Here is a 25,780-nt window from a genome sequence, read left to right as displayed (position 1 = left end):
GAAGAATTTGAAAGTGTGAAAGTAAACAGGAGATAAAACTATCTCTTTGCTGATGACATAGTGTTTTACTCAGAAAATCCTAGGGAATTATCAGTTATTAACTGAAAAAAAAAGTTTCAAGAATGTTGCAGGTTTAAAAATAAAACTACAGGGGCAACATTTCCTTATTTTATAAAATTAAAACTATCACTGAATTTCATTCTCATATCCCATGCAATTAGTCAGCCTGTGTGACTTGAAGCAAGTCTACTCACTCCTTTTGGTCTCTGCCTCCCCATCAGTAAAATTGAAAGTTGGTCTCCATAGGTATTTCCACTTTTAAATTCCATGATCTGATAAAGTCTGTGACTTCCGATCTTGGAACCGATAGAGATGCCTAAGTGACAAATTGTTATGCAAAGGAACTTTTAGTAATAAAAACAACTCACTCAGAGATTAAGTGAATTGTCCAATGAATTGTCAAAAAGTTAGCCCAGGTTTTCTGACTCCTGGGGCCAAAGTATGCTTTCTATGACAATACACTGATTCTCACATTTATTCACTAGAACCAGACCATAGTAGAGCATAAGTCCTAAACTTTAAGACTTAAAAACCATTTTCATAAGAAATTGAACATCAGAAAAACTCTAAAAGGCAGAATGGTTTTTATTCTTTTGAAACTTAATAGATTAAATATGATTATTTTAAAATTTTGTACATATTTTCTAGAATGTAATTCTGTAATCTAGTGTTACTCGAAGTAAGCAGGTCATTTGATGAGGCTTTTAGAGGGGTTTCACACACAACACACATTTTTGCCATAATGGTTATCTGACCTGTTTGTATAATTGCATAAGACTGAGATCCTGAAGTGTTTGTAGAAGTGATTGTCTCATCTGTGGCTCAAAAGTAAAAGTATTTCAGATTGAGAGTATATGGGATTAGTTAGGGGGATATCTACCCCCCAAAACGGGAAGAGTTGCCCTGGCAGATAAGTTAGATGGGAGCAGTTTGTTCCAGTGGCTGAGGGGGCTGAATTTGCAGAGCTCTGGAGTTTCATCAGACTTTGAAGAGGTCAAGATTATCTACTGCCTGGGGCCACGTTTCCACCTTTGTCTTGCCACTGGCCTTGGATGACTGGGAGAGCGTGAAGCAGACAACTTGGTACAACTGGGCCTCACTTAAATTCAAGCCACACATTAAGACTTTAACCCTTGAAGTCATTGGTTCCCATTTATTGCAACCCTCTCCCTCTTACAATAGAGGAAATAGGCCCAAGAGATTACATTGGTAGTAAGCACAAGGGTCTGCATTTGATATCAAGACATCTGACACCAGACCCTCCAGGGTCTCCTCCGACTTTTTTTTTTTTTTTTACCGGCCAAGAGTAGTAAATTCTTGTCCATACTACCTATCCTTTTCTCAAGTGGACATGCAGGGAAAATACTCTTATAAAACTAACTGGAAAGGGGTTGGAATAAGAGTTTAGTAAGTTTCTGGGGACATCAACACTTCATGCTGTATTCAGAATATTTGTAAAGCTTAAGGAAAGCTAAGACTCATTCAAGAAGCTGTGGTGTGATGTAAAGGACCCTGATCTAGTCAGAAGACACTGGTTCGAATTCTGGTCTGCTTCTTCCTTCCTGGATGGCCCTGGGCAGACCACTTAACCACACTGTGCTGATCTCTAAAATGGGGATAAAGAAACCTAAATTATCTGCTGACTAGGCTACTAAAAGGATCAAACTAGATATATCAGATCATCTTCATCACCCTGACGAACATCTTCAGTCTTGGGACTTGATTAGTATTTACTTTGAATGTCAACTGTTGCCATCTCCTTGGTACTTTTTAGTTGTCAAATATCTCAGTTTTCAACAAGATTTAATAATGAAACAGCAAAACATGAAACTCCTGAAAATTTTAAGATATTGGAAAATTTTTTTATTCATCATCCAACACAACAATATATTAAAATTTTGTCCAAAAGACAATATAATAAATGTATTCAGTAGAAATAAACAACAAATTCATTAATAAAACAGAATATTCAGACTTTATGATAAAATTAGTCAAATAAACACTGAATTCTGTACATGGTTAAAAACTTTACTTTATCCTGAAAATGTGTCTGTATTTCAACATTTCACTTTTTATCCGGTTCTATTAGGGAAATACTGGGCCACCTAAATGACAGGATGGTATTTCACTATATGGCTGAAACTGTAATCTTTTGGTTGTGGGGATGTCAGAAAATGAAAATGTAATTAAATATTAATCAGCCTCTGAAAAATAGATATAAGCAAAGCAAAAATGGACCACCTCCTGAAAACTCATGCTTTCTACTTAAGGCTGGTCCTTTTCCAAAAGCTCTACCAAATGAATTACTTCTTCTGACTCACTCAGGAAAATACTATTAAATTGGAATTTCAGGCTTGCATTGTATTCTGACTGTACCTTAGCTTGTCTAGGTAAAAATGAATGCATTAGGAAGGGGGAGAATGTAAAGGGGATCTCCTCTTTATCCTCTCCCTCTCCTGATTCTTTTATACCCACATACCTACCTGCCAATTATTTGTGAAGAAGGCAAGGATAAGGCTATGAAGCTAATGTAAGGAATGTAAAAATTGGTTTGAGGATACAAGTTGAAATATCAGTTTTCAACTATGTGTATCAATGGAACATTAACACAGATTTTGAATTTAAAAACCACTATCACTAACAAAAAAGTCTAAATAATTAAAACAACTTAGTCATAAAGAACCTCTGGCACTCAAATTTCATATTATTTCTGGTTTTGGTCAAGTATGGATTTAGATCAGGAAAGTTAGCTCCAGGAATAAAGGACCCAATGAGACATTCTGGGAATGGAAGAAGGGTTGTCAAGGCATCATGAGGAGAAAATGAATGGGGGAAAAACTAGGACCTGGACATCTAGATGACTGGCATTAAAGTGGCAAGTTCCTCCTCAAAGATGCATAATATATGACAACAAACAGAAAAACCATCTAAAAATGGTTAAGAGGGAAGGGAAACTTAGATCTTACCTGAAAGCTAGAAAATGACTAAACTCAGAGAAGGAGGAGAAAGGGACTGATTTACTAGTGAATGGATACACTTTCAATTGTAAATGAATTGGACTTCAGAATTGTAAGAAACAGTAACAGCTAGATGGAAGGGTGTACTTAAAAATGAAAGTGGTTTTGAGGATTATCAGCACTAAACTGACTATAGTTTTTAGAAATATAAATAATAGTACTTAAGTTTCTATCATTTAGAAAGTTAGAGAATAAACTAAGTAAACAATTTTGTGGATAACATGCACCTATTTTCAGTCAAAGCCATAGTAATCTGATCTCCCTTTTTGTTGGGGAATAGAGATGACATTCCTGTATTATTTTCACTAATGATATTCACCATAAAGCACCTAAGGTTTTAAAAACATCTAGGCATCTATGAAGAAGCCTAATTTACTAGGCTAGGAAACAAGCTCTTCACTTCTCTGAGAGTCTGAATAGGTCTCATATCACACTGTTCCTGAAATATTGCTGTCCAGTGTTTATTACTTTTTCTCTAATACCTAAAACCCTGACTTTCTGATAACTATTCCTGATCCTTTAGTCTTAAAGAATAAATCTAATGATCTGATAAGAGACACCAAGTTAGCTGGAGATTTTTGTTCATTTGAATCTTTTTTTCTCTATTTAAGAAAGAATATTTGACAAAAACCCAATTAATTTTTATAACAAAAATATTAAATTGTAGAACTTCCTTTGACAAGGAGAAATATCTTGTTTGGCAAGTTCAATGGCTTAGTATAATTGAATAACATCATCCCATTCCGCCACAGGCCAGATCCCATTGGGCTGCACATTAGGTGGAGAGCTCTTCCAGTCCCAGGTTTTCACAGGAATCATCCAGGTCTTGCCATAGTTGGCTTCAACGTAGTTGATAGTCTCACAGGGCACACGGACCTTTATTTCTACAAATTCAGCCCAACACAATGTAAATTTAGGAAACAGGTATCTATGACAAAACAGGATTAAAGGAGAAAACATTAATTTTTCAGATATTAAACTTGAAGAGTGAAAAATTTTTCTTAATGGTTAATTACCCAATCTACAAGAGAAACTAAAAAATACAAGGATTTTTACCTCTCATGTAGACTGATTAATCTTTTTTTTTTTTCATCTCAATTTAGGAGCTCTATAATGTAGAACAAGCTACCCACTGCTTATTCCCTCTGGTCAGAGGCACTTCAAGTGTGAGTTTTAGCACCATCCTCTACCACCTTTGTTTTTGTCTTTGGAACTCTGATACTAAGGCAGCACTACATCTTGCAAATCATCAGCACTTAATAAATGTGTGTTGAATTGAATCTAGTATTTGGGAAAATGCTCTGTGCAGATTTTATAATTTTTCCCTAAACAGCTGTAGATGACCATTAATCCAAACCAGCTAAACTGACTGCACCATCCTGGGTGTGATTTCACCAAATGGACAACTTTGAAAAAGACTTGGAGCAGGTAGGTTACTGAAAACTGCCACAGGCCATCTAAGTTCACATATTTTAAAAAAAACTGCTTAAAAGCTATGAATGGTAATAGCACAAGATTGTTGTTTAGTCACATCTGACTGTTCATGACCCTGTGGACCATATTGTCTAGTGTCTTACCGAAGATACTAGATTGGTTTGCTATTTCAGTCTCCAGTGGATTAAGATAAACAGAGGTTAAGTGACTTGCTCAGAGTCACACAGTTAACAAGTGTCCAAGGTCGAATTGAATTCATGTCTTCCTGGGCAAGCAATTTATTCACTGAGTCACCTAGCAGCCCAAGGTTATAAGTCTTTAAAACTGCAGTGGATTTTTTTCCCTGTGGGCAACAAGAAAATAAAAACAGGCACCAAAATGTAATCCTATAATCAAATGACATATAATTAAGCATTTCAGCATTTCTGCATCCTTTTGACAAAGATGCACATGAAGTCAAACATGGAGACAAGAGTATCAAGTGTTCTCCAGAAAGCAAGGAGTCCTTGTCTTTGTGGGTGCAGACAACTAATGGACAAGCCCAGCTGGGGTCTGAAAACAAGAAGCCATAGCCAACAACAGCTGCTCTGGAATAAGATTCTGGGCTGAATCCCCTTTTGTTGCTTCCAGTTTAGCTCTGTGAACTCACATTTAGTGCATGGGGCTCATTTTGTTTGTCAGGACAACAGCCACCTGTTCTGCTCCATCCTATCAAGTTGATACTACTAAATGGAAATCAGGCAGAATCTGGAAGTTTTCATTTTCTGTGTTGACCTTCAAAGTCTCATAAAACAACTGAAGGACAGAAAAAAAACCACAGACCCCATATAGCTGAAATAATGCAGTCTTTTGAGAAATAAGGAACTGATAAAAACAATTAAATGTCAATTTTTAAAGCTGATGAACAATTCTTGAAAATAACTGAAAACCCAGCTCAAGAATTTATTCCATGTAAAAATAAGCTTTTTTGTGAATTTTTTATTTTTGTTTTTTGTAAAGCAATGGGGTTAAGTGATTTGCCCAAGATCACACATTTAGTAAGAATCAAGTGTCTGAGGATAGATTTGAATTCAGGTCCTCCAGACTCCAGGGCTGAGTCACTTAGCTCCTTCCTAAAAGTGAGTTTTTGACAGTGTTTCTCTCCAGAAAAAAAATTTCAATGATATTCAGCAAATGGAAAATTTGGACTCTTTAACAGAAAGGGCAAACTAATCATTAATATGAAATAATTATTTTTCTTCAATTATTTTATTTTACTTTTTTCAAATTACAAGCAAAGGTACTTTTCAACCTTCATCCATTTGCGAGCTTATGAGTTCCACATTTTCCTACTACCCACCCTCTTCCCTATGGCAATGAAAAATCTGATAAAGGTTGTACATAAGCAATTGTTTTTAGCATATTAAAATGTTGTAATTATTGTTAACTGATCCAATTTAAACCAACAAGCACTTGTTAAACATCAACTATATATGAGGTACTCTAGATGCAAATTAAAAAAAAAGTCTTTGCCCCCAAAGAGCTCACAGTCCATTAATTAGGCACACATAACATTTATACAGTATATAAGTGACAATTTGAGGAAGGAAAGAACACTAACAACTATGGAGATCAGGAAAGGTTTCCTGTAGGAGGTGGCACATGGTTGAAGCCTCAGAAGATGTTAGGTATCCCAAAAGGTAGTGGGAAGGGAATGCATGGGAAATAGCTGATGAAAAAGCATGGACAAGGGAGGAGTGCTATGTCAAGTTTAAGAAACAGCAAGAAGGCCAGTTTAGATAAATTAGATAAATACCACTAAGAAAGTCTCATGTAATGAGGTAGAAAAAGTCTTATGGAATCAGAAGATATATGCTGGTATTTGACTCTAGAAGTAACAGAGAACTACTGGAATTTACTAAGCAGGGGAATGATGAGGTCAGACTAGTTTTTTTTTTTTTAGGTTTTTTTGTAAGACAAATGGGGTTAAGTGGCTTGCCCAAGGCCACACAGCTAGGTAATTATTAAGTGTCTGAGACCGGATTTGAACCCAGGTACTCCTGACTCCAGGGCCAGTGCTCTATCCACTGCACCACCTAGCCGCCTCCAGACTTGTGTTTTGATAACATGTTGGCAGATATATAGAGAATGCATTAAAGAGGAGAGAGCAATTAGGAGGCAATAGTCCAGAGAAGAAGTATTAAGATTCTGAATCAGGATGGTTGGAAGAATGGATAAAAAAGACAAATATAAGAGATAACATGGATTTGTGAATTCAATAAGACTTGGCATTTGATTGGATATGTTCGAAGAAAGTAAAGCATTGAGGCTGTGAACATGGATAAATGGGAAAGATAAGAGTTTTCCTCAAAAGAAATGGGAAATTTTGAAAAAGGGGTGAGCTTATGGGAAAAGATAATAACTTCAATTTTGGACATGTTGAGTGTGAGATGACTATAGAATAGCTAGTTTGAAATATCCATTATAAAGTTGGTGATGTAGGATTTGAGCTCAGGAGAAAGACTATCTGAGATTCAGTTACATAGAGATAATTGAACCTATAGGAATTGAACAGGTTACCAAGAGAGTACAGAGTAGACAAAAGGGCTCAGGGCAGTTCCTTAAGGACAACTCACAGTCAAGTAGCATGATTTGGATAATAATCCAGCAAAGGAGACTGAAGAATAAGCAGAGAGGTGAGAGAAGAACCAAAAGTAAGTAGTTCCACAAAAAACCCACGTAAGAAAATATTCTAGAGAAGTTAAATGTCAATTGATGCAAAGATGTAAAGAAGATTAAAAAAAAAGGTCCCTAGATTTGGCAATTAAAAGATCACTGATAACTTTAGATTCTACAGAGCAATTTTGACTGAGCAGTGAAGTAGGAAGCCAGATCACAAAGTTACGAAGTAAGAAGAACAGAAGAAAGTGAGAGAAGACAGAGGAAATAGCATGAAGTTTATCATTAGAAATATGTATTCAAAAAATGGACTAATCAATTCAGATTACGGCATTCCGGTTTTTTCTCTTATCTACTGTCTTCTTTGAGGCCTTCATTATACCATAGGTATAATATCAAAGAAACACCTCTCTACATATGTCTCTAGCCTCCAACTCCCTCCTGAGACTTCAGGCCTACATTTCCAAAAGCCCAAGAGAAGAGACCCTGAGAATGTGCCAGCCCATTTAAGTCTTGGGTGTTCACTTACTATTCAAAATAATTATTGTTCTCCAAACACCTATCCCTAATACTGACTTTCCTAGTTTGGCCAATGGCTTCCCCATTCTCCCAGTAACCTAGACTCCAAATCTTGGTCACTTTTACTTTTCCTTCTCCTATACTTACCATATAAAAATCAGTTGCCAAATAGTGTTCATTTTATCTTCATCTTTTATTTGCATTTGATCACTTCTTTCCATTCCATTGACATATACTCATTACTGAAACTGAGACTGAGACTATCACAATAGTTTTATCCCACTCTCTTTTCCCTCAACTGTATCCATCACTCTGCTGCCAGATTAATTTTCCTAATGCAAATATTTCCAATTGCTTCCTAAAGCCCTACCAAATAAAATGTGATCTCTTAATACTGACAATTAAGGTCCTTCACAATCTGGCTTTAAGCTATATTTTGCAGCTCTTTCTTTACACTATATCTGCTAGTAAGTTTAAGGTATGACAGAAAAGGTACAAAAGGATAAATCTGTTTAATTGCAAGAAACTAGATCAAGCTTAGTTGGGAGATCCATGTTATTTAGTCCCAGATCTACCACTGATTCACTTTGTGATCTTGGGGTTTGCTTCAGTTTCTTCCTCTTCATGGAGTTATAATCATATATATTTTATGCTTTTCATAGGATTCCTGTGAAGATCAGATTCAACATGTGTGTATGCTTTGAAAAAACATAAAAATGCGAGAAAGTTACTAATTCTTGGGAAAAACCTCTCTTTTAGTAAAAAAAACTTCTTTATGCAATGTAGTTATCATTTCTGTGTATTGTATGCACATGTAGCAAGAACATCTTATGCATTCAAAGTTCTTTTAATTGTGTACCAGCTTCACATGAGTAATTGACAGACAAAATGAAGACCTAAGAAATGATCCATTATGTTGTGTTGGAAAACACAAACTTAAAAACAAAGTGGAAATATAGGACTATTGCAGAAAAGTTAATTTAAAAGGATGCTCATTTAAGTAAATTACCAAAATTTGTTTGTTTTTTTTAGCTTCACAGCTGGTAGTATTGGGGGGGGCGGGGGAGGGTCGCCTACGAAACCAAATCTGGAGAAGCCCAGAAAAACCCAGCTCTGTAGTGATGGGGCATGAAAGTAGAACTGAGCCAAGGGCCCTGAGGGAGTTGGCATCATTACCTTCAGCTCTATTCCTCTAGAGGAACTAACTTACATGATGTTTTTACTTCTCCTTCCTGGACTTCAAAGAGCTGCAAGCCATAAAGTTGGGGACAAGGCTGAATTATAGGACACTTGAGAGTAGTCTCAGGTAGGACAAGAATCTCAGCATCTCAGTCATTTAGTCCAACTCATGCAATAACTAATTTGTTTTAAGCCTAGGAGCAAAATCATGCCCCAAGTGTCAGGAGAGTCAGAGATCAAATAGAAGTTTAGTTTCAAAGTGTGGAAAACAGCTTGCAAGCAAGGAGATCTCCCATAGGCTTCTTCCTATTCAGCCTAAGGAAGTTCATTTTGGATAAAATTTCAAGTTCTATTACAATTGCTCCAAGGTCCCAGTTAGAAAAATTCCTAATATTTAGGCAGAGGTTAAGCTTTTGGCCTAAATTTACATTTAAATTCCTCTTGAAGTAATTCCTGAACTCTTTGTTGTAGAGGTGAAATTCAGTTTACTGTATATATATATATATATATATATATGTTTGGGAAACAAAATAGCAGAGACAACTTTTTCTTGGGACTCTCTTCAGTCTTCATCTCTGCTCAAAGATGCCTCTTTAGAGCCAATAACTTTCCTCCCTTCTCTGCCATAATTCATTCTTTTCTTTGCTCCTCATGAATGTACTAGAAAGTCATCTTTATTCCAGTCTCTTCTATCCAGACCTTAAAGATCCTCTCCTTCTAATTCTGAGACAGCTCTTTTTTATACAAATTTCTTAGGTAGACACCATATCTCTCACACAAAATGGCTTGGACTACTTCAAAAGGAGGTATACAAGTCCTGTTTTAGTATACTCAATTCTGATTGCTTGATTCATTCAAAAAAGTGTTCCTGTCTAACAAAGGTTTACACTTTTAACTGGGAAAGAGAGTCAGTGAAGATCCACTTATATAGGATTAAGAATCCCTTCTGTGACATTCCTTATAAAATATAAAGCTTAAAAGACCTCCAGTGTGAGGGTAACTCATTCCACTTTTGAACAGTGTCAATAATTTATCAAGTTTTTCACTTATCAAAGCAATGTTTCCAGTTCTTCCCTCTAGAGTAGGGACAGAGAATATTCTGCCTAGGGTCCAAACTTAAAAATTAGCCTGCTATATTTGGACATTTAATTAATCCACCTCTAAAAAGCTCCTAGATTTATTGAATTCTGAGTCCTATCTAAGTTGCTTTGGAAGCACCAGACCATATGTTTATTTTTGCAAGGCAATGGGGTTAAGTGGCTTGCCCAAGGCCACGCAGCTAAATAATTATTAAGTGTCTGAGGCTGGATTTGAATTCAAGTCCTCCTGACTCTGGGGCTTGTGCCCTATCCATGTGCCACCTAGCTGCCCTCAAAGTAGGATTATTCATGAGGAAGAAAATCCAAATCCTTCATTCTCCACACTCTCTTCACCATCCACAGTTGCTCAAATAGTTTCAATTTTATAAGAGTATGAACAAAATTCATCTCCCTCAGGAATGGGCCAGAAGATTCATGATCCATGAGCACTGGCCTCTCTCTCTCCAGAATATCAGACTCCTATTTTTTAAGAAAGATCAATTTTATTTCTCTTTTGTTTTTCTACTACCTTTATTTCTAACTTTTCCCCTCCTTCTCCCAATCACTAATAATAAAAAGAAAAAAAAGTGATTCAGAAAAGCTAACCAAAACAAAGACAGACATTATATACACAGTATTCCATTCCTACTGTCTTTCACAACTCCAATGAAGAAAGGTATAGTTTCACATCTCATCTATATGAACAAGTTTGGTCATTGAAATTGGTATTCAGGTAGTTTTTTTGGCTCCAGGTCTGCTGTTGTAGTCTTTGTGTACATTGCTTCCCTAATTTGTCTTATTTCATTCTGCATCAGTTTACTTAAGTCTACCCTGCTTTTATTTGTTGTTCAGTCGTTTTAGTCAAGTCAAAGTCTTTGTGATCACATTTGGGAGTTTTTTGGCAAAGATATTTCCTTCTCCAGCTCATTCTACAGATGAGGGTACTGAGGCAAAAAAAAAAAAGAGGGAACTCTTTCTGAGAGTCACAGAGCTAAAAAGTGCCTGTGGCTGGATTTGAACTCATGAAAATTAGTTCTTCTACTTTTAAGACCAATGCTCTATCCACTGTGCCACCTAGCTGTCCCCTGCTTTTCTTAAAGAACAACAATATTCTTTTGGCTACATCTTTCAAATGCTTTCCTAGAAATTTCTTCCTGGATCTATGATCTCCTCAAATTTAAGATGTCCAAATGACATTCATCATTTCTCCACTCAAACACACATTCAATAAACTCCAATAGCTAACTAACACTTATAGGATAAGATATGAACTCCTATTTAACATTTAAAGCTCTTCTAAGTTAGTCCCTTTCTTGATTTCCATTCTTCTTACATTTTACTAGATGCTGTAATAGGATACCATCCTCACACAAGACCCTTCATTTTGACTGTGCATTTTCAAGGCTATCTCTTAGGTCCCTCTTCATTTCTGCCTCGACTTCCTTCAGGACTCAGCTTAAATCCCACCTTCTATAGGAAGCCTTTCCTGGTTCTCCTCAGTTGCTAATATGCCTTGCCCTCTGAGATTTTATCTATTCTGTACCTATCCTATATAGATCTAGTTATTTTCATGTTGTCTCCAACATTAGGACGTGAGCCCTCTGAGAGTCTCTGAACTCCTTCACAGTGCTATGCAAACAGGAAGAACTTAATACATGATTTCTCTGAAACACTGTCTGTGAGCAGGGCATGGTGAATCACTGTATTAATAAAACATTTGGGCTTAATTATAATAGGGAAGGAACGTCTCCATCAAGAAGACAATCGACTCTTTTATCAGAACAGCATGCAACTATTTATTGAAACATTACTGTTTCACAACACCTTTCTTTTTACTATGAATATACATAAACTATTGAAATATAAATATATAATTCATACTTAAATTTTTTTCCTGATTTGGCCTGAGTGCCTCCATTCCACATATGATCTGTCTCTTCATAGAAGAAAAAAATATCAAGTTTCACATCATCTTTTCCCTGGAAAGATAGCTCAAAACTGTCTTCTACCTGTAGAGAAAACAGAAGATTTTGACTGGGAAAGGAATAAACAGAAAACAACTGTGCCAACTGTTTTTTGTTTGTTTCTTTAGAATCTCATTCTTGAGAGGCTCCTATTCCCCCATAGAATCTTGGTCCACGAAATGTTTACCTACCCTTCTTTGAACCTTAAAATCTTCTTTCCAAAAATTTAGAATACATCTAAGACAATTCTTGATTCTATTCTTTATCACAAATTCTGGGATGGATTACCCCTTCCACTCTAGTTTCCCATTTCTTGTATCCCCAACAACCAAGACCTCCCTCCTTTCTGGAGAAAAATCAAGTCCAGAATAGAATTTCATATTGATTTCATCTTTTTAAGGGGGGGTGAATCATTAAAGCAAGTCAAGAAATTATTAGCTGCACTACTTTTGAGCAGAGAAGGAATTTCAGCAAGTGTCAAAATATTTGAAATTCCCCACTATAAGGACTCTGTGCCAGGCTTATGATGTTTTCCAAATTTCTCTATTTTCTCTGTCTGATCATGTGTTTTGGAGTCAGAAGATCAAAGTTTAAATCCTATCTCATATATTCACTGTGTGACTCAGGGCAAGTCACTTATATAAATTAGGGATAATAGTAGCACCCACCTTACAGGGTAGTGGTATTATATGAGATATTTGTCAATCATTTGACTGCAGTACCTTAAATGGTCCCTGTTATTAGCAGTATAGTGGTATACCCTGATGGCATTGTCAATGCAATTTCTAACTCCACTGATCTTTCCCTAAGGTTGCCCCACTTTTGGGGGGGGAGGAAGGAGTGGGTTCCTAATATATCTTTTCTATTATATAATGCTTTGCTACTTTTTTATCTGTCCTATTTCTTTCTTATAAAGAGCCATTTTTAGAACCATTCAAGTACCAGATTTCTTCCATCCTAAGTATCATCACACCTAGTCCCAGTAATAATAACTTGTTTAACCTGTTTATTATTAACCACATTTTGTGCATTGTATCTCGATGTCCAAAGTTATAGGTTTTGTTATGATCTTCTCTTTTTGATTCTTCACTATTCAAGTTCTGGGTGTTATTCTTCTCATACTATAGCTATAAATAAGAATTATTCTCCCTTTCTACCTTCCTTTTCCATCTAAAGCCTTTTGTAATAGATTTCCAAGTTTACAGGAAAATATATCCTCACTTGACCTTATGAGGTGCATTCCAATTGCCCAAGAGTCTGCCATTCATATTAAAATATATAGCATGGGTCAAAAATCCAAATCCCACCTCTTTCCTCTAATACATTACAATGATTAAAATACTGTTGATGCCCCTGATGCCAAAACTGGCAGTACCATTTGTGCCTAAGTGAATCAGCAAATGTACAATTTTCATTGTTTTGACAAATCATGGGAAGCTCTCTGTCTTAACTTGGGAGATAAGTTCCGGGAAAGCACCAGACCTGTTTTTTGCCATTATCTATTTACTATTATTGAATGGCTGCCTCATTACACTTCCCAAGAAGTCAACACTACTCATCTCTTCTTCCTATGATCATATTTTACCTGATTATCATCTACAGATAAATACCATCTTACTATTCAAAGCACCCAACTTCCTGTCTTCAGAAAAAGTTTCATATTTGTTTCTGAGCACCAAGTCTTCAGAGGTCCTTCTTTCTTTCTCTATTATTCCTCTTTTAATCTCTTGACTTGACTGTCCTCTGTATCTTCAGATCATTTTTCTTCTTGGTTTTAAATTGAAGCCTTTCTTCAGTCCTTCATTCTTCTGGTTTTCTAAGGAATACTTTATGGTTCTTGATGACTCAGCAGATAGTGAGGAATTCCTCAAGCATGTGTACTTTCTTTTCTCAGAGGGGGGTCAATCTGCACTTTGAAATGTATGCATTTCTACTTTTAAATAGCATACATTCAACTCCTTGGTGATAGAAGCTATAATTTATCTTGGCTTAGTGATCCAAGTGCATCCTGAAGATGAATATAAACCTTTTATTTGGGTTTTAATGACTTTTTTTTGGTAGGTGGGTTTTAGTCTTTCATCCTCATCTTCTTCCATTTCCCCACCTACTCCCACTAAGTAAATTCTCTTTTACTATTACAAATGCTTCACAGAAAACTTCACAGAAGTCCCTTCCTTCCCTCTCCAATAATTTTCCCTTGCTCAACCTTTTCTTTTCTCCCCTCCCCCAGGCTGATGAAAAGATGCCCATTGTAAGTTTGAAAGGTTGACTTTAAAAATCACATACAATTTCAATTCTTAGGACAATGAACCCTATTGCTTATTTTATAAATAAAATGCTCTAACATTAAACTAATGTAGGAGAAAAAGTATTATCTGTGACACCTGTACAATATTACTAACTCCAATGTAATGGAGTTCAAGCTTCTTTTTATATTTTCATCTTTATTGGATAGGTTGTTATTCTTTAAACGGAAAGGACAAGTCATAATTATGCAAATCAGTGTTTCTGTTGAAGAAAATGATAATGAACATAGCACATGCATGTTTCTAGTCAGCTTTAAGAACTCAAATAAATTTATTTTTTAAAGCACATTATCAAGAAGTTAAAAAACATTGTTCATTGCTGACCTTTCCAAATTTGTGTTTTAGTGAAAGTCCTACATTCTGAAAAGCTGTAATTATATCTGATGTATAATCTTGTATAAAAATTCCCAAATCCACATCTTTGCTGTAAGGAATAATACTGCACTGCCGATACCAGCCTAACAAAAAGGAAAAAAATGAGAGAAAAAAATGAAAGCGGTTGATACAATATTAACCACTATTTAATTTTTTTTTTTAGGTTTTTTGCAAGGCAAATGGGGTTAAGTGGCTTGCCCAAGGCCACACAGCTAGGGAATTATTAAGTGTCTGAGACCGGATTTGAACCCAGGTACTGCTGACTCCAAGGCCGGTGCTCTATCCAATGTACCACCTAGCTGCCCCTTTACCACCATTTCTTACTAATTTTATAATTCTTGGTTTCCATAACATTTAGTATCTTGGGCACATTACTGCCATTAAAAAAAATTTTAACCTATTAACTCCAATCCAAACAATGTTAACTTTCTATAAATGTGTATGGTATAGTTGGTGTTTTCTAATTTGGGCTAAACTTTCCAGAAAGGATGTTTCATTTAAATGTTTTAATAAATTACAACTCAGGATGTGAGATTTTCAAAGATTCATTGGACAGTTTGACCTTGAAGGGTTCCCTGAAAATATTTTGCTTAAACATTTATCGAGTGATTTAATCTCTATCTTGCCTGGTGGCTGATTTTTGGTTGTTTCATATGTTTAATTCTAATTTATGTTTATCACAAAATGGTTTCTGATGAAAATTCATTAAATCAAAGAATTTTCTTGAACATTAGTAATAAAAGCTGGTACTACTTTTAAAAGTCAAGTTTAACTGCTTTTCCTTCTGACTTTTTCTCTGCTTTTTCTTTTACCATGCCCATTTTAACCTGAAATAAAACCTTTCTATACAACTGGTACAATACTATGACACTTTAAGGTCATGCCAGCCATCTCACTACTGTCCATCTCTCTAAATTAGCATTATATGTAACATTCCTTTTATCCTGAAATTTTTAGTGTGATTTAAATGAAGAAAAATTTTCATGACTATCTTCAATGAAGTAATAATAAAATGTTAACAAGATTGTAGTATTATATGGGAACATGTTAATTTTTCATAAATTACCTACACTTTTCCTATAAACACAACCATGTTCCTCTTTATTAGGGTTATAAATTTTAATAATAATACCTGAAAAAACCAGGTGAAAATCATTCCTTAGTATTAAACAAATTACTTTCTCTGATGTTTAGAAATTGAATGCTTTCCAACATTCTTGAACTGTCCTAAAATTATCCTCAAAAACCTTCTCTACAATCATAAGTTAAATTCATCTGGCACACCACCAATAAAGGATAAGGTTTTTGATAGAAAAAAGTCAAATAATAATTACAAAGATTTTACCAAGACAGGTTCCACTGCTGAGCCAAAATCGGACTCCCAAATCCTTTAATGTTGTAGCTGCTAGGTGTAACAATGTTTTTGCATTCTTCTGAAACAGCACTGCCTCCACAGTGATGTCATCATGGTATTTCTACAAATGAATAAATATTTAACTATTATATTTTCATATATAGAAAGAACATCACTTATCTTGTTTTTCTTTATTTTATAATTAAAAAGAAAATGTCATACTTTATTAGTCCAATTAAAAAGAATGAATATGTGTGATGAGTAAAAGGAAGGAAGGAAAACAAGAAATAGGTTTATTTGATTTCTTCCTTGCTGAAAACAGTGATGAAGCAGCATAGTAAGAGTACTGGAGGTAATGAGTTTCTGAACAGTCAGGCTAAGGATACAAAGATATGTTAAGGAACTCAGAAGACCACTTACTTTGTCTTTGGTTCAGACTGTCCAGTCTGCAGCTACCATTAACAGAGCAAAGGGGAAGTTTTTCTCAATCGACAATGGCAAGGGATTGAACAAGGTGGACATCATTTATTCTGTATGAGTCAGAGCTTCTCCAAATAGGTTGTCTTCTCTAGAATGCTCCGCTCCAGTCCTCACCATCTTAGAACCACTTTTGAAACATGGATCAATAGCTCTCTTTCAAAGGCTAAATCCATTTCTGGTTTACATCTCTAGCATATCCTTCTGACACCAAGATACTTGTCTCCAAAGCACTTTCCCTGGAGAGCACTTAGCCCTGAAACCTACAACCGAAATCGGAGAAACTTTTTCCTGTCATCCCTTGATAGTGTCAGCTTGGTGGTGACTGAATTGAAATAAACTGGGGTTGGGTGTCAGGAATTCATGTTCTAGTGTGACTTAGTTGTGAACTAGCTACACAACCCAAGCTAAGTCACTTAGCATTTTTTCACTCCAATTTCCTGACTACATGCTGCACTACAATGAGAAAACATGAAATCACCAACTTGGCAAAGTTAAAAGTGCTATGATCTGCAAGCTAATCCAACCATCTTTGAAAGCAATTTGAATTACATTCAAAGAGTTATTAAACTGTCTATACTTTTTGACCTAGCAATGCCACTAGTAGGTCTGTTTCCCAATATGATTAGAGAAAAAAGAAAAAAAATCTAAATGCCTTAAAATATTTATAGTACTTATCTTGGAAGTGGCAAACAACTGGAAATTGTTGAGATGCCTGTCAGTTGGGGAATGGATAAACAAATTTGTGGTATATGTTCATAATGGAATATTACTCTGTTGTAAGAAATGATGAGCTCGATTAGAGACCATCATGAAATAATGAAGAATGAAATGAAGAAAACAAAGAGAACTTAATATACAGTAACATCAGGGTTGTTTTAAGAACAGCTCTGAGCTACCAAGTCTGATTATTATAAATACCCAAGTTAGCTACAAAGATTCTACAAAAGAAAAAGTTGTTTGCACCCAGAAAAAGAACTGTTTTCATCAAGGGAAAGACACATGTGTGTGTCTAATAGTAGCCATTTCTAGGGTAGGAGTAAAAAAAGAAAGTTACATAACTTTTACACCTGAAAGGAATAGCAAGTTGTACAGAATATATCCACAATTTCAGGTACAATCCTGTTTTTCTAATCTACTTTTTCTTTTTATTAGAAAAGAAATTAAAAGTACTATATAAATTTAAAGTATTATTATCATTTTCTTCAATCTAATGAACGGTTCCTAATGAATCATCCTCCAAGTCTGGTCCAACTCCATCTCTAGACTAAATACCTTTTACTTTAGGATAGTTCCTGAAATTCTTTTCTTATAGCTGCTGTCCTGTAAATTTCTGATAGCTATACTTAAACCAAGTAAGACTGTCTTTAGGAAACCCCCCCTCCTAAAAATCATCCAATCTTAACAGTCTAATCAAACGAGGGTACTAAATGTTCTTTAAACTCAGTACACTCCTGCTCCCTGTTCATTCATTTGTATAAGACAGCAATCAATCAACAATCACTTATTAAGCATCAGTATACTAGGTACTGGGGATATAAACATAAAATGAAATATATTTTCTATTCTTAAGGGGTTATATTTAAGTGGAGGAGTCAATATATACATATAAAGTATATGCATATATATGTGAATATATAAAACTAGAAGTTCAAGGAGATTAAATATTGGATAGTTAGGGAAGACTAGCAATTGAGGTGGGAGACAGAAAGAGATCAGGACAGATTATGTTGAGAAAGTGGTGCCTGAATTGCATCTAGAAGAAAAGAGAGGCATTCTGTGAAGATGGTTCCCCATTCTGGAAATGGGGAACCATCAGTGCAAAGGCGTGTAAGAGAGGATTGTTTTCTGTAACTGGAAATGCACTGCCTTAGTTTTGCCTTTAAAATATTTTAATTTTAATTCCTACTATTTACACTTTATTCATCCTAGAAAATAAAGTCCGCTGTGCCTCAGGAAGAATTGCTAACAATAAGACAAATGGAGGTGATAGAATTCAGCTGAGTTATTTAAAAATCCTAAAAGAAGATGTTAAAGTGCACTCAATATGCCAACAAATTTGGAAAACTCAACAATGAGTACAGATTTGGAAACGTTCATGTTCCAATACTTAAGAATGGCAATGCCAAATATTGTTCAACTTATGGAACAATTGTCTTCATTTCACTTGTCAGTAAGATTATGCTTACTCTGCAAGCCAGGCGTCAACAATATGTGAACTGAAAAAGGAGGGGAACTAGAAACCAGATTGCCAACGTGAGCTGAATTATGGAGGAAACAAAGGAGTTCTAGAAAAAAATCTACTTCTACTTCACTAACTGCACTAAAGTCTTTAACTATGTGGATTACAATAAAATGTGGTAAGTCTTCAAATAGAGTATTAGATCATCTTACTTGCAATGTTTTCAAGAAGCAATAGCTAGAACTAAATCTGGGAACAAATGACTAGTTCAAGGTTGGAAAAGGAGTATGACAAGATTATATATCGTCACTTTATTTAACATATGCAGAATGCATTATAGGAAAAGTTAGGCTGGATGACTCAAAGGCTGGAATTAAGGTTGCTGGGAGAAATATCAATAATCTGAGATATGCAAACACTATCACTCTGGTGGCAGAATGTAAACAGGAATTGAAAATTTCTTGATGGGTGAAAGAGGAGAGCATAAAAGCTGGCTTAAAGCTTAAAAATCAAAAAACTAAGATTTTCGCAACAGGTCCCATTACTTCCTGGTAAACAGAGGGAGAAGAAATGGAAGTAGTGTAAGATTTTGTATTAGTGTAAGATTTGTATTTGCAAAGATCACTGCAGATGGCAACTACAGTCATGAAATTAAAAGATGCTTGCTCCTTGGAAAGAAAGTTATAGCAAATCTGGACAGCATATGAAAAAGCAGAAATATCACCTTTCTGACATAGGTCTGTATAATCAAAGCTATGGTTTTTCCATTAGCAATGGATGGCTGTGAGAGCTGGACTATAAAGAAAGTTGAGAGCTGCAGAATCAACACTTTCTAATTGTGGTGCTGGAGAAGACTTTTGAGAATCCCTTGAAGAGTAAGCATATCAAATTAATCAATACATAAGGAAATAATTCAGACTGGAAGGTCAAATACCGAAGCTAGCTTTGAAGGCAGCAAAGGCACAGAAGGGGAATAAGATAAAAATGATATAAGGAACATTTCTGCCTCCTGCAGTAGAAATATCAATACATAAAAACAAAGGAAATATTGATAGGCCTATTCTTATGCATGAATAGACCTGATGCAGGAGGAATGAATGCAAAACTCCACATGATTTTGTCAAGAACAGAATCTTCCAGGTAGCACTATCTTACACATTGATTTTGCTTAAGGAAAAAAAAAAACAGTAAAGAAAAACCAACTATTCAGTCAGCAAGCTTATATAAGACTTCTCTTATATCATTCGTTTCCTCAGATGCCTCCTCGATGCTTTCCATTAAAATTTGAAATTAATATTGCAAATATATTGGAATTCAAAAACATGACATCATCATCATAAATTCTTAAAATTATGAAACACCTTACATATCATACTGTCTTTCCACATAGATGGATGGACAGCTGGTTAGTTGGTTAGTTCTTGCCCTTCATTACCAAAGACCAAAATTACATCACTATGTTAGAGGCAAATTATAGTGTATCCAACTGTGGCTACTCAGTCCAATATAAGCTCAGAATGCTACTGCCAGCCAGGTACAAATAATTCATGTGAATACTTGGGGTGGGCTCTCTAAACTTGTGCATCTAATGTTTCCTTTGGGAAAGAGGACGGTACCCTCTCTGGGGGCATGTCCATGCCATTGTCTCCTATGCAATACAATGAATTTCAAAGTTCTTAAGAGAGACCTTTGGAGTGTCCCTGTACCATTTTTTCTGATCCCACTGTGAGCGGTTGCCCTGAGTGAATTCTCCATAAAAACAGTTATTTTGGCAAGCATATGTTTGCCACTGGAAACTGGAGACTCTTATCATAAAGTACCAAAAGATGACAAGCTTGTAATTCTGGGTGACTTTAATGCTAGAGCAGGCTCAGACTACCAGATATGGCAGGAACCCCTTGGGAGGAATGGAGTTGTGAAATTATGTCAAAATTTGGTTACCTGGAGAAGTTCATCAGCACTACACATCAATTTAATGACAATGTGCTAGCCCAAGGTTCTGCATAGTAGACAATGCTCTCATGATTTCCCACTGTAATTCTATAGTAATGTTTGAATGCTAAGCAATTAAACTCAAGAAAGGTCCTTGGTGTCTGGTATCTTTCTCCTGCCAGATGATCTTCAGAACCTTCCTGAAAGCATGTCATCTTTTGGTACTTCATGATAAGAGTCTCCAGGTCTTCATAAAATTCAAAAGAAATTCAGTTTCCTGGTGTGGCTCTAGTAGAACGTCCAGGTTACACAGGCAAACAACAATGAGATCAGCAAAATGGGTCTGTAGACCTTCAGTTTGGTAGACAGTTCAATACCACTTCTCTTCCACACTTTCTTTCAGAGTCTCCCAAACACTGAGAAAGCTCTGGCAATGGATGTGTCAACCTCATTGTCAATGTATCCCTCTTGGAAAGGACATTACCAAGTTAAGTGAACTTATCCATGGCTCTACATATGGATAGTATGGTACTAGCTGATGGAATACCTGTTTTTGTAATGGTATTAATTGTTAGACCAAAATTAGTTCAAGCAACAGAGAATCGTTCTATACTAAGCTGCATCACAGTTTCAGAGGATGCATTAAGTGCACAATCTTTTGCAAACAGAAGATCATATACCAATATTCCCTTCACTTTGGTCTTGGCTTGTAGCCTTTTCAAGTTGAAGAATTTCCCATCAGTGCAGTAGATAACCTTGATTCTGTGTTCACCTTCAGGGAAGGTCTTTGATAACATCATGCTGAAAAGCATGGGAACAAGGATGCTGCCTTGTTTCACTCCATTGGTGCCTGGGAAATCACAAGAATATTGTTCACTATCCAGAACCTGGACTAGTACATTGTCATTAAATTGATGTGAAGTGCTGATGAACTTCTCCAGGCAATCAAATTTTGACATAATTTTTAGTTAAGTCCTCACAACCCATTCTTCTCAAGGAGTTCCTACCATATCTGGTAGTCTGAGTCTACTCTGGCATTAAAGTCACCTAGAATTAAAACATGTCATCTTTTGGTACTCCATTATAAGAGTCTCCAGGTCTTCATAAAATTTTTCTTTGACCTCAACAAGGTTCACCATGGTAGGAGCATAGACACTGATGATGATGGCATGACGTCTTCCTGCAAGTGGCAATCTCATTGCCATGAGCTTGTTGTTCACTCCTTTTGGCAGACATACAAGCTTGCTGACTAGATTAATTTAGACTGCAAAACCTAACATAACACCTTCATAACACTCTTCCTTCACTGCAGCCATTCGAGAAAAATGTGTCTAGTTCCAGTTTCAGTAAGCTAACTTTCATTTGCTAGCCTTGCTTCACTCAGGGATGCCATTTGGATGTGATACCTGCTGAGTTCTCTTGCAACTAGAGTCATTTGTCTTTCAGGTCTATTGGATCTTGTCATGCCAGTGAATGTGAGTGGAATCATCTTAAACAGGCCAGGGTTGGATAAGCAGACAATTTTAAGGACATCTTTTCTAGGCCCCTCCTCACAACAGGAGGTAAGAAGTGAGATCCTTCAAAGGCTGTTCAGACATCCAAAGAGCTGATGCATCCTATTGTTGCTCCCAGTGAGATGACTCTATGTCCTGAGTCGCCTATATGCAGGATTGTGATGACAGCTCCCAGGGTATCTGCCCCTGCAGCTTTGTCACTTGACTGTCACCACAGGACTCTGAGGAATGGTAACATGGTATGGGTAATGTCTTTTGAATCATAAATAAAATCAATGTAAGTGAAGCAGAATTACACGAAGTCATTGGCTTCACTGTCTCTTCCAAAGTCATCACAGTTCTCTGGCAAGACAAGAGTCATTGTGACTGATAATGGCTTGAGATGCACTGGATGACTCTGGTGTCTTACATGTCTGACCAAAGTCTAAGAGCTGCTGCACTGAACCAGCTTCAGTTGCCTTCGTGGCTGTTGGAATGAATTGTTCTCCAGGGGAAGTTTTCACATGCTTGGGGTGGTAGACACCCCCCCTAACTCACTGGGTTTGAGACACACTCGGGTACTGTCAACCTGGGTTTAGCCCATCTGCTAAAACAGTTTACTGGGTGTGGCCACTGTGTATGCTACAGCTTCTTGGAGTCACATGGGAGAGCTGGGTTGCTCATCAAAGGTGAAAAGGCGCCCTAAAAATGGCTCAGCTGCACTCACCCCAGTCAGATATAGCCCTATATAGATAAGGATAGATATATATACTCCATATAGATAAATACAGATATAGTTATAAGCTATGTATATCTATATTTATCTGAATGTAACTAGCCTAGACAATTTGATGGTAGTAAAACAGTTCCCTAAATAAGTGTTCTACAGCTAACACTTGATCTTGATGAGTGTTATTTCCAAAATGAAATCTCTGCTCATTTGCTCATGACTGTACTATATGACAATATGGTTTATCTATTCTGTTCCTCAAAGGGGAAAGGACTTTTCAAAGTTCTTTAATTAAAGAAGGCTTTATAACAGAATAGTCAAACTCCCATTATCACTCTGTTCCTCACATTTTCTCTTGATTATGATCATTTCAGTACTTTTTTCATCTTCCCCACTAGGTGGTAAAGTGCTTAAGGATTAGGTTTGCTGTACTGCCCTTTGTATTTGCCACAATAATACATACATACATGTACATATACATCTCATATGTAGCAGATGCACAATGACAGTTGAATGACTAAATGTATTCTCTATGAATATATAATACTCCTACTAGAAAAACAATTTCAGCAAATACTTTGTCATACTGGTCGATTAGCACTGGCTCAAAACTTTGATGCTGAAGGTTATGGATGAACACACTATAAGACCATTTAAAATGATATGTGTTTTCTCTGTCCTTAGGTGCTACAACTAATAAAGCTAGGGAAAAATATACAAAGCTGGTAAAAAAAAAAACTAACTGGGTTTAAAAATTTTTGAAGTAACAATAAGATGGTACCTGGCAGAACACTGCCTATTTGTGGAGCCTCAAAGAGAAGTAAATGGAATAGCACAGCCTTAAGAGGTATGTTGTCAACTGAACAGGATAGACTTTCATATACTTGGGAGTTGTCCTGTTTAAAATAGATTTTCTGAAAGCATGTGAGTAAAATGTTTATGCTCAGTGATAAATTTTTTTAAAATATAATTTTAAAAGTCATCTGAAAATAAAAAGAACAAAAAGAGTCAAAACTGAACATTATATAATTATAATGATGACAAGAGGCTCCTTGAAGATGAAGACATATACCTCCCTTATTTGCTGAGGTGGGAAACTATGGATGCATTATACATTCTCAAATTTAGGTTGTTAGATTGGTTACTTTTGGTGAACTTTTCCCCCCCTCTCTTTTTTATTTTTTGTTATAAGGGCTGGCTGGCTCTCTGAGGGGAGAATGTGTATTTTGAAATGATAATTATATAAATAAACCAAATATAAATAAAACATTTTTAAAATTTAAATGAAGAAAAAAATCAACTATGTCAAGATATACCTAACGCTTCCCCATTCAAGAAAAATTACTCTTATTTACATTATGATGAAGAAATCCATATATTTAAGAATAAGCCTTACTCTTAAATATATGTATTATCTGAGAAAAAAATATACTCAAAAAACTTTTCAATTATATAAAAGATATTCTTTGTTAAATGGGACAGTTCTTCGGGAGTCAAGACTAAGAGGGATACATAAAAAAATTAGGCAATGTAAAGGTAAAAGCTATTAATAAAATTTATTTTTAAAAGTATTTTAAAGTATTACTGAAAAATTTTAAATTAAAATTTCTATAATTTCAGAAATTGCTATTTCTTTTTTTATAGGTTCTTCCCCCCCCCCCCAAGGCAATGGGGTTAAGTGGCTTGCCCAAGACCACAAAGCTAGGTAATTATTAAGTGTCTGAGGTGGGATTTGAACTCAGGTACTCCTGACTCCAGGGCCAGTGCTCTATCCACTGCACCACCTAGCCGCCCCTGCTATTTCTTTTAGGAGATATTTCTCTGGTCACTGATAGAAGGAATTTTAGCTCTGCAATCAAAAAATGGCTAATAATCCCCAAGGAATTTGGATTTTAAATATATTATTTTTTCCTGCAATTTTATCTAGTTTTGCTTAGGTTGTTATACAGATCTCAAAAGCAGTTCCAAAGGGAGAACATGCCAATCCAAATACTTTGCTTCAGCTAAAATTACAATCAGTTTACATTATGATCTACATGTACAAATTTAGGAAAGTAGAGGAATTGAACTAGTGTTAGGTGACAAAAGAAAATTGAATTGTAATTAAAATTTTGTTACAAACAAACCATAAAATAGATATAAATTTTGTATCACTAATCACTAATAGTTTTACAAATGCAGTATTCCCTGTTCTACAAATGTAGGGAAAAAAACCCCCAAAAAACCAAGGTCATCTATAAATGGCCAAGGCCATATGGTACTGATTTTCAACCTAGTTTCTGAACACAAAAATCCTGCTTCTTAATATTACTCACCCCTCCATTCAGAAGGTCATGGAGGAATTAAGGAAGCACATGTGCTCAGTAAACTTGTTTGTATGAGTGATTTGTTGAGACATATAATATTTTTACTCCAAATAATTATATGGAGTTCAACTTATATAACCTTCACACTAGTTAAGAATAAAAATCATAAACATCATCCTCATACTTTATTTATCTTTAAAGAGAATTACAAAAATAATTCTCAACCCCTGTGACACTTTCTTCATAAATATTGTGTGATCCAAGGGAAATCTTCATCCTTTGACACTTTAAAAAAGATAAGACTATATTACACATGTACAATTAATGGGCAGTCCTACCTAGAAATAAGAAGTTGTGCTAATTGACTTAAGATTCTTTCTAGATTTTATATTCTAAAATTCTGCCTCAAAAATGTGAGAAGTACATAGAAAAGAATAAGTGGTTTTGAGGAGTTAAATAAAAATAATTAACTTCATCCCACTATCCAAAATAGGTCCTCAAAAACATCAAACTATCCATTTAGGAAGAATTACATTCTCAAAGTTAAGCCATACTTTCTCATAAAAACAAAATATCCAAAAAAGAATATTTGTGAATCAACAATTCTGCTGACAAGTTTTATTTCCTGTTTTTTCCATAAATCTCTATATTTTATTTAATATTAAAAATAGAAACCTATTTTAATTTTAAAAGTTATACTTTCTGAGTATCACTA

At 35.6% G+C, this 25,780-nt stretch overlaps 1 protein-coding gene across 12 annotated transcripts in view; it reads right to left on the bottom strand.

Moving 5' to 3' along the window:
* Positions 1–1,905: 1,905 nt before the first annotated feature.
* FKTN (fukutin) overlaps positions 1,906–25,780 on the bottom strand; it is a 73,321-nt gene continuing 49,446 nt past the window's right edge. For 4 of the 12 annotated variants that reach the window (XM_074197576.1, XM_074197585.1, XM_074197581.1 and 1 more), the window contains 4 exons: positions 15,937–16,066; positions 14,541–14,674; positions 11,828–11,955; positions 1,910–4,005 (listed from right to left, as the gene is read on the bottom strand). In XM_074197576.1, coding sequence (XP_074053677.1) covers positions 3,792–4,005; positions 11,828–11,955; positions 14,541–14,674; positions 15,937–16,066 — 606 coding nt within the window. In that variant the 3' untranslated portion in view covers positions 1,910–3,791. Of the gene's footprint in view, positions 4,006–4,654; positions 4,855–11,826; positions 11,956–14,540; positions 14,675–15,936; positions 16,067–21,216; positions 25,757–25,780 lie in introns of those variants that run through there. The other 8 variants (XM_074197579.1, XM_074197580.1, XM_074197577.1 and 5 more) reach the window with 5 other exon arrangements.

This window comes from Macrotis lagotis, chromosome 8 (assembly GCF_037893015.1).
Source record: "Macrotis lagotis isolate mMagLag1 chromosome 8, bilby.v1.9.chrom.fasta, whole genome shotgun sequence".
Lineage (NCBI taxonomy): Eukaryota > Metazoa > Chordata > Mammalia > Peramelemorphia > Peramelidae > Macrotis > Macrotis lagotis.
Note: the sequence above shows the minus strand (reverse complement) of the source record. Positions and strands in the feature narration are given on the sequence as shown.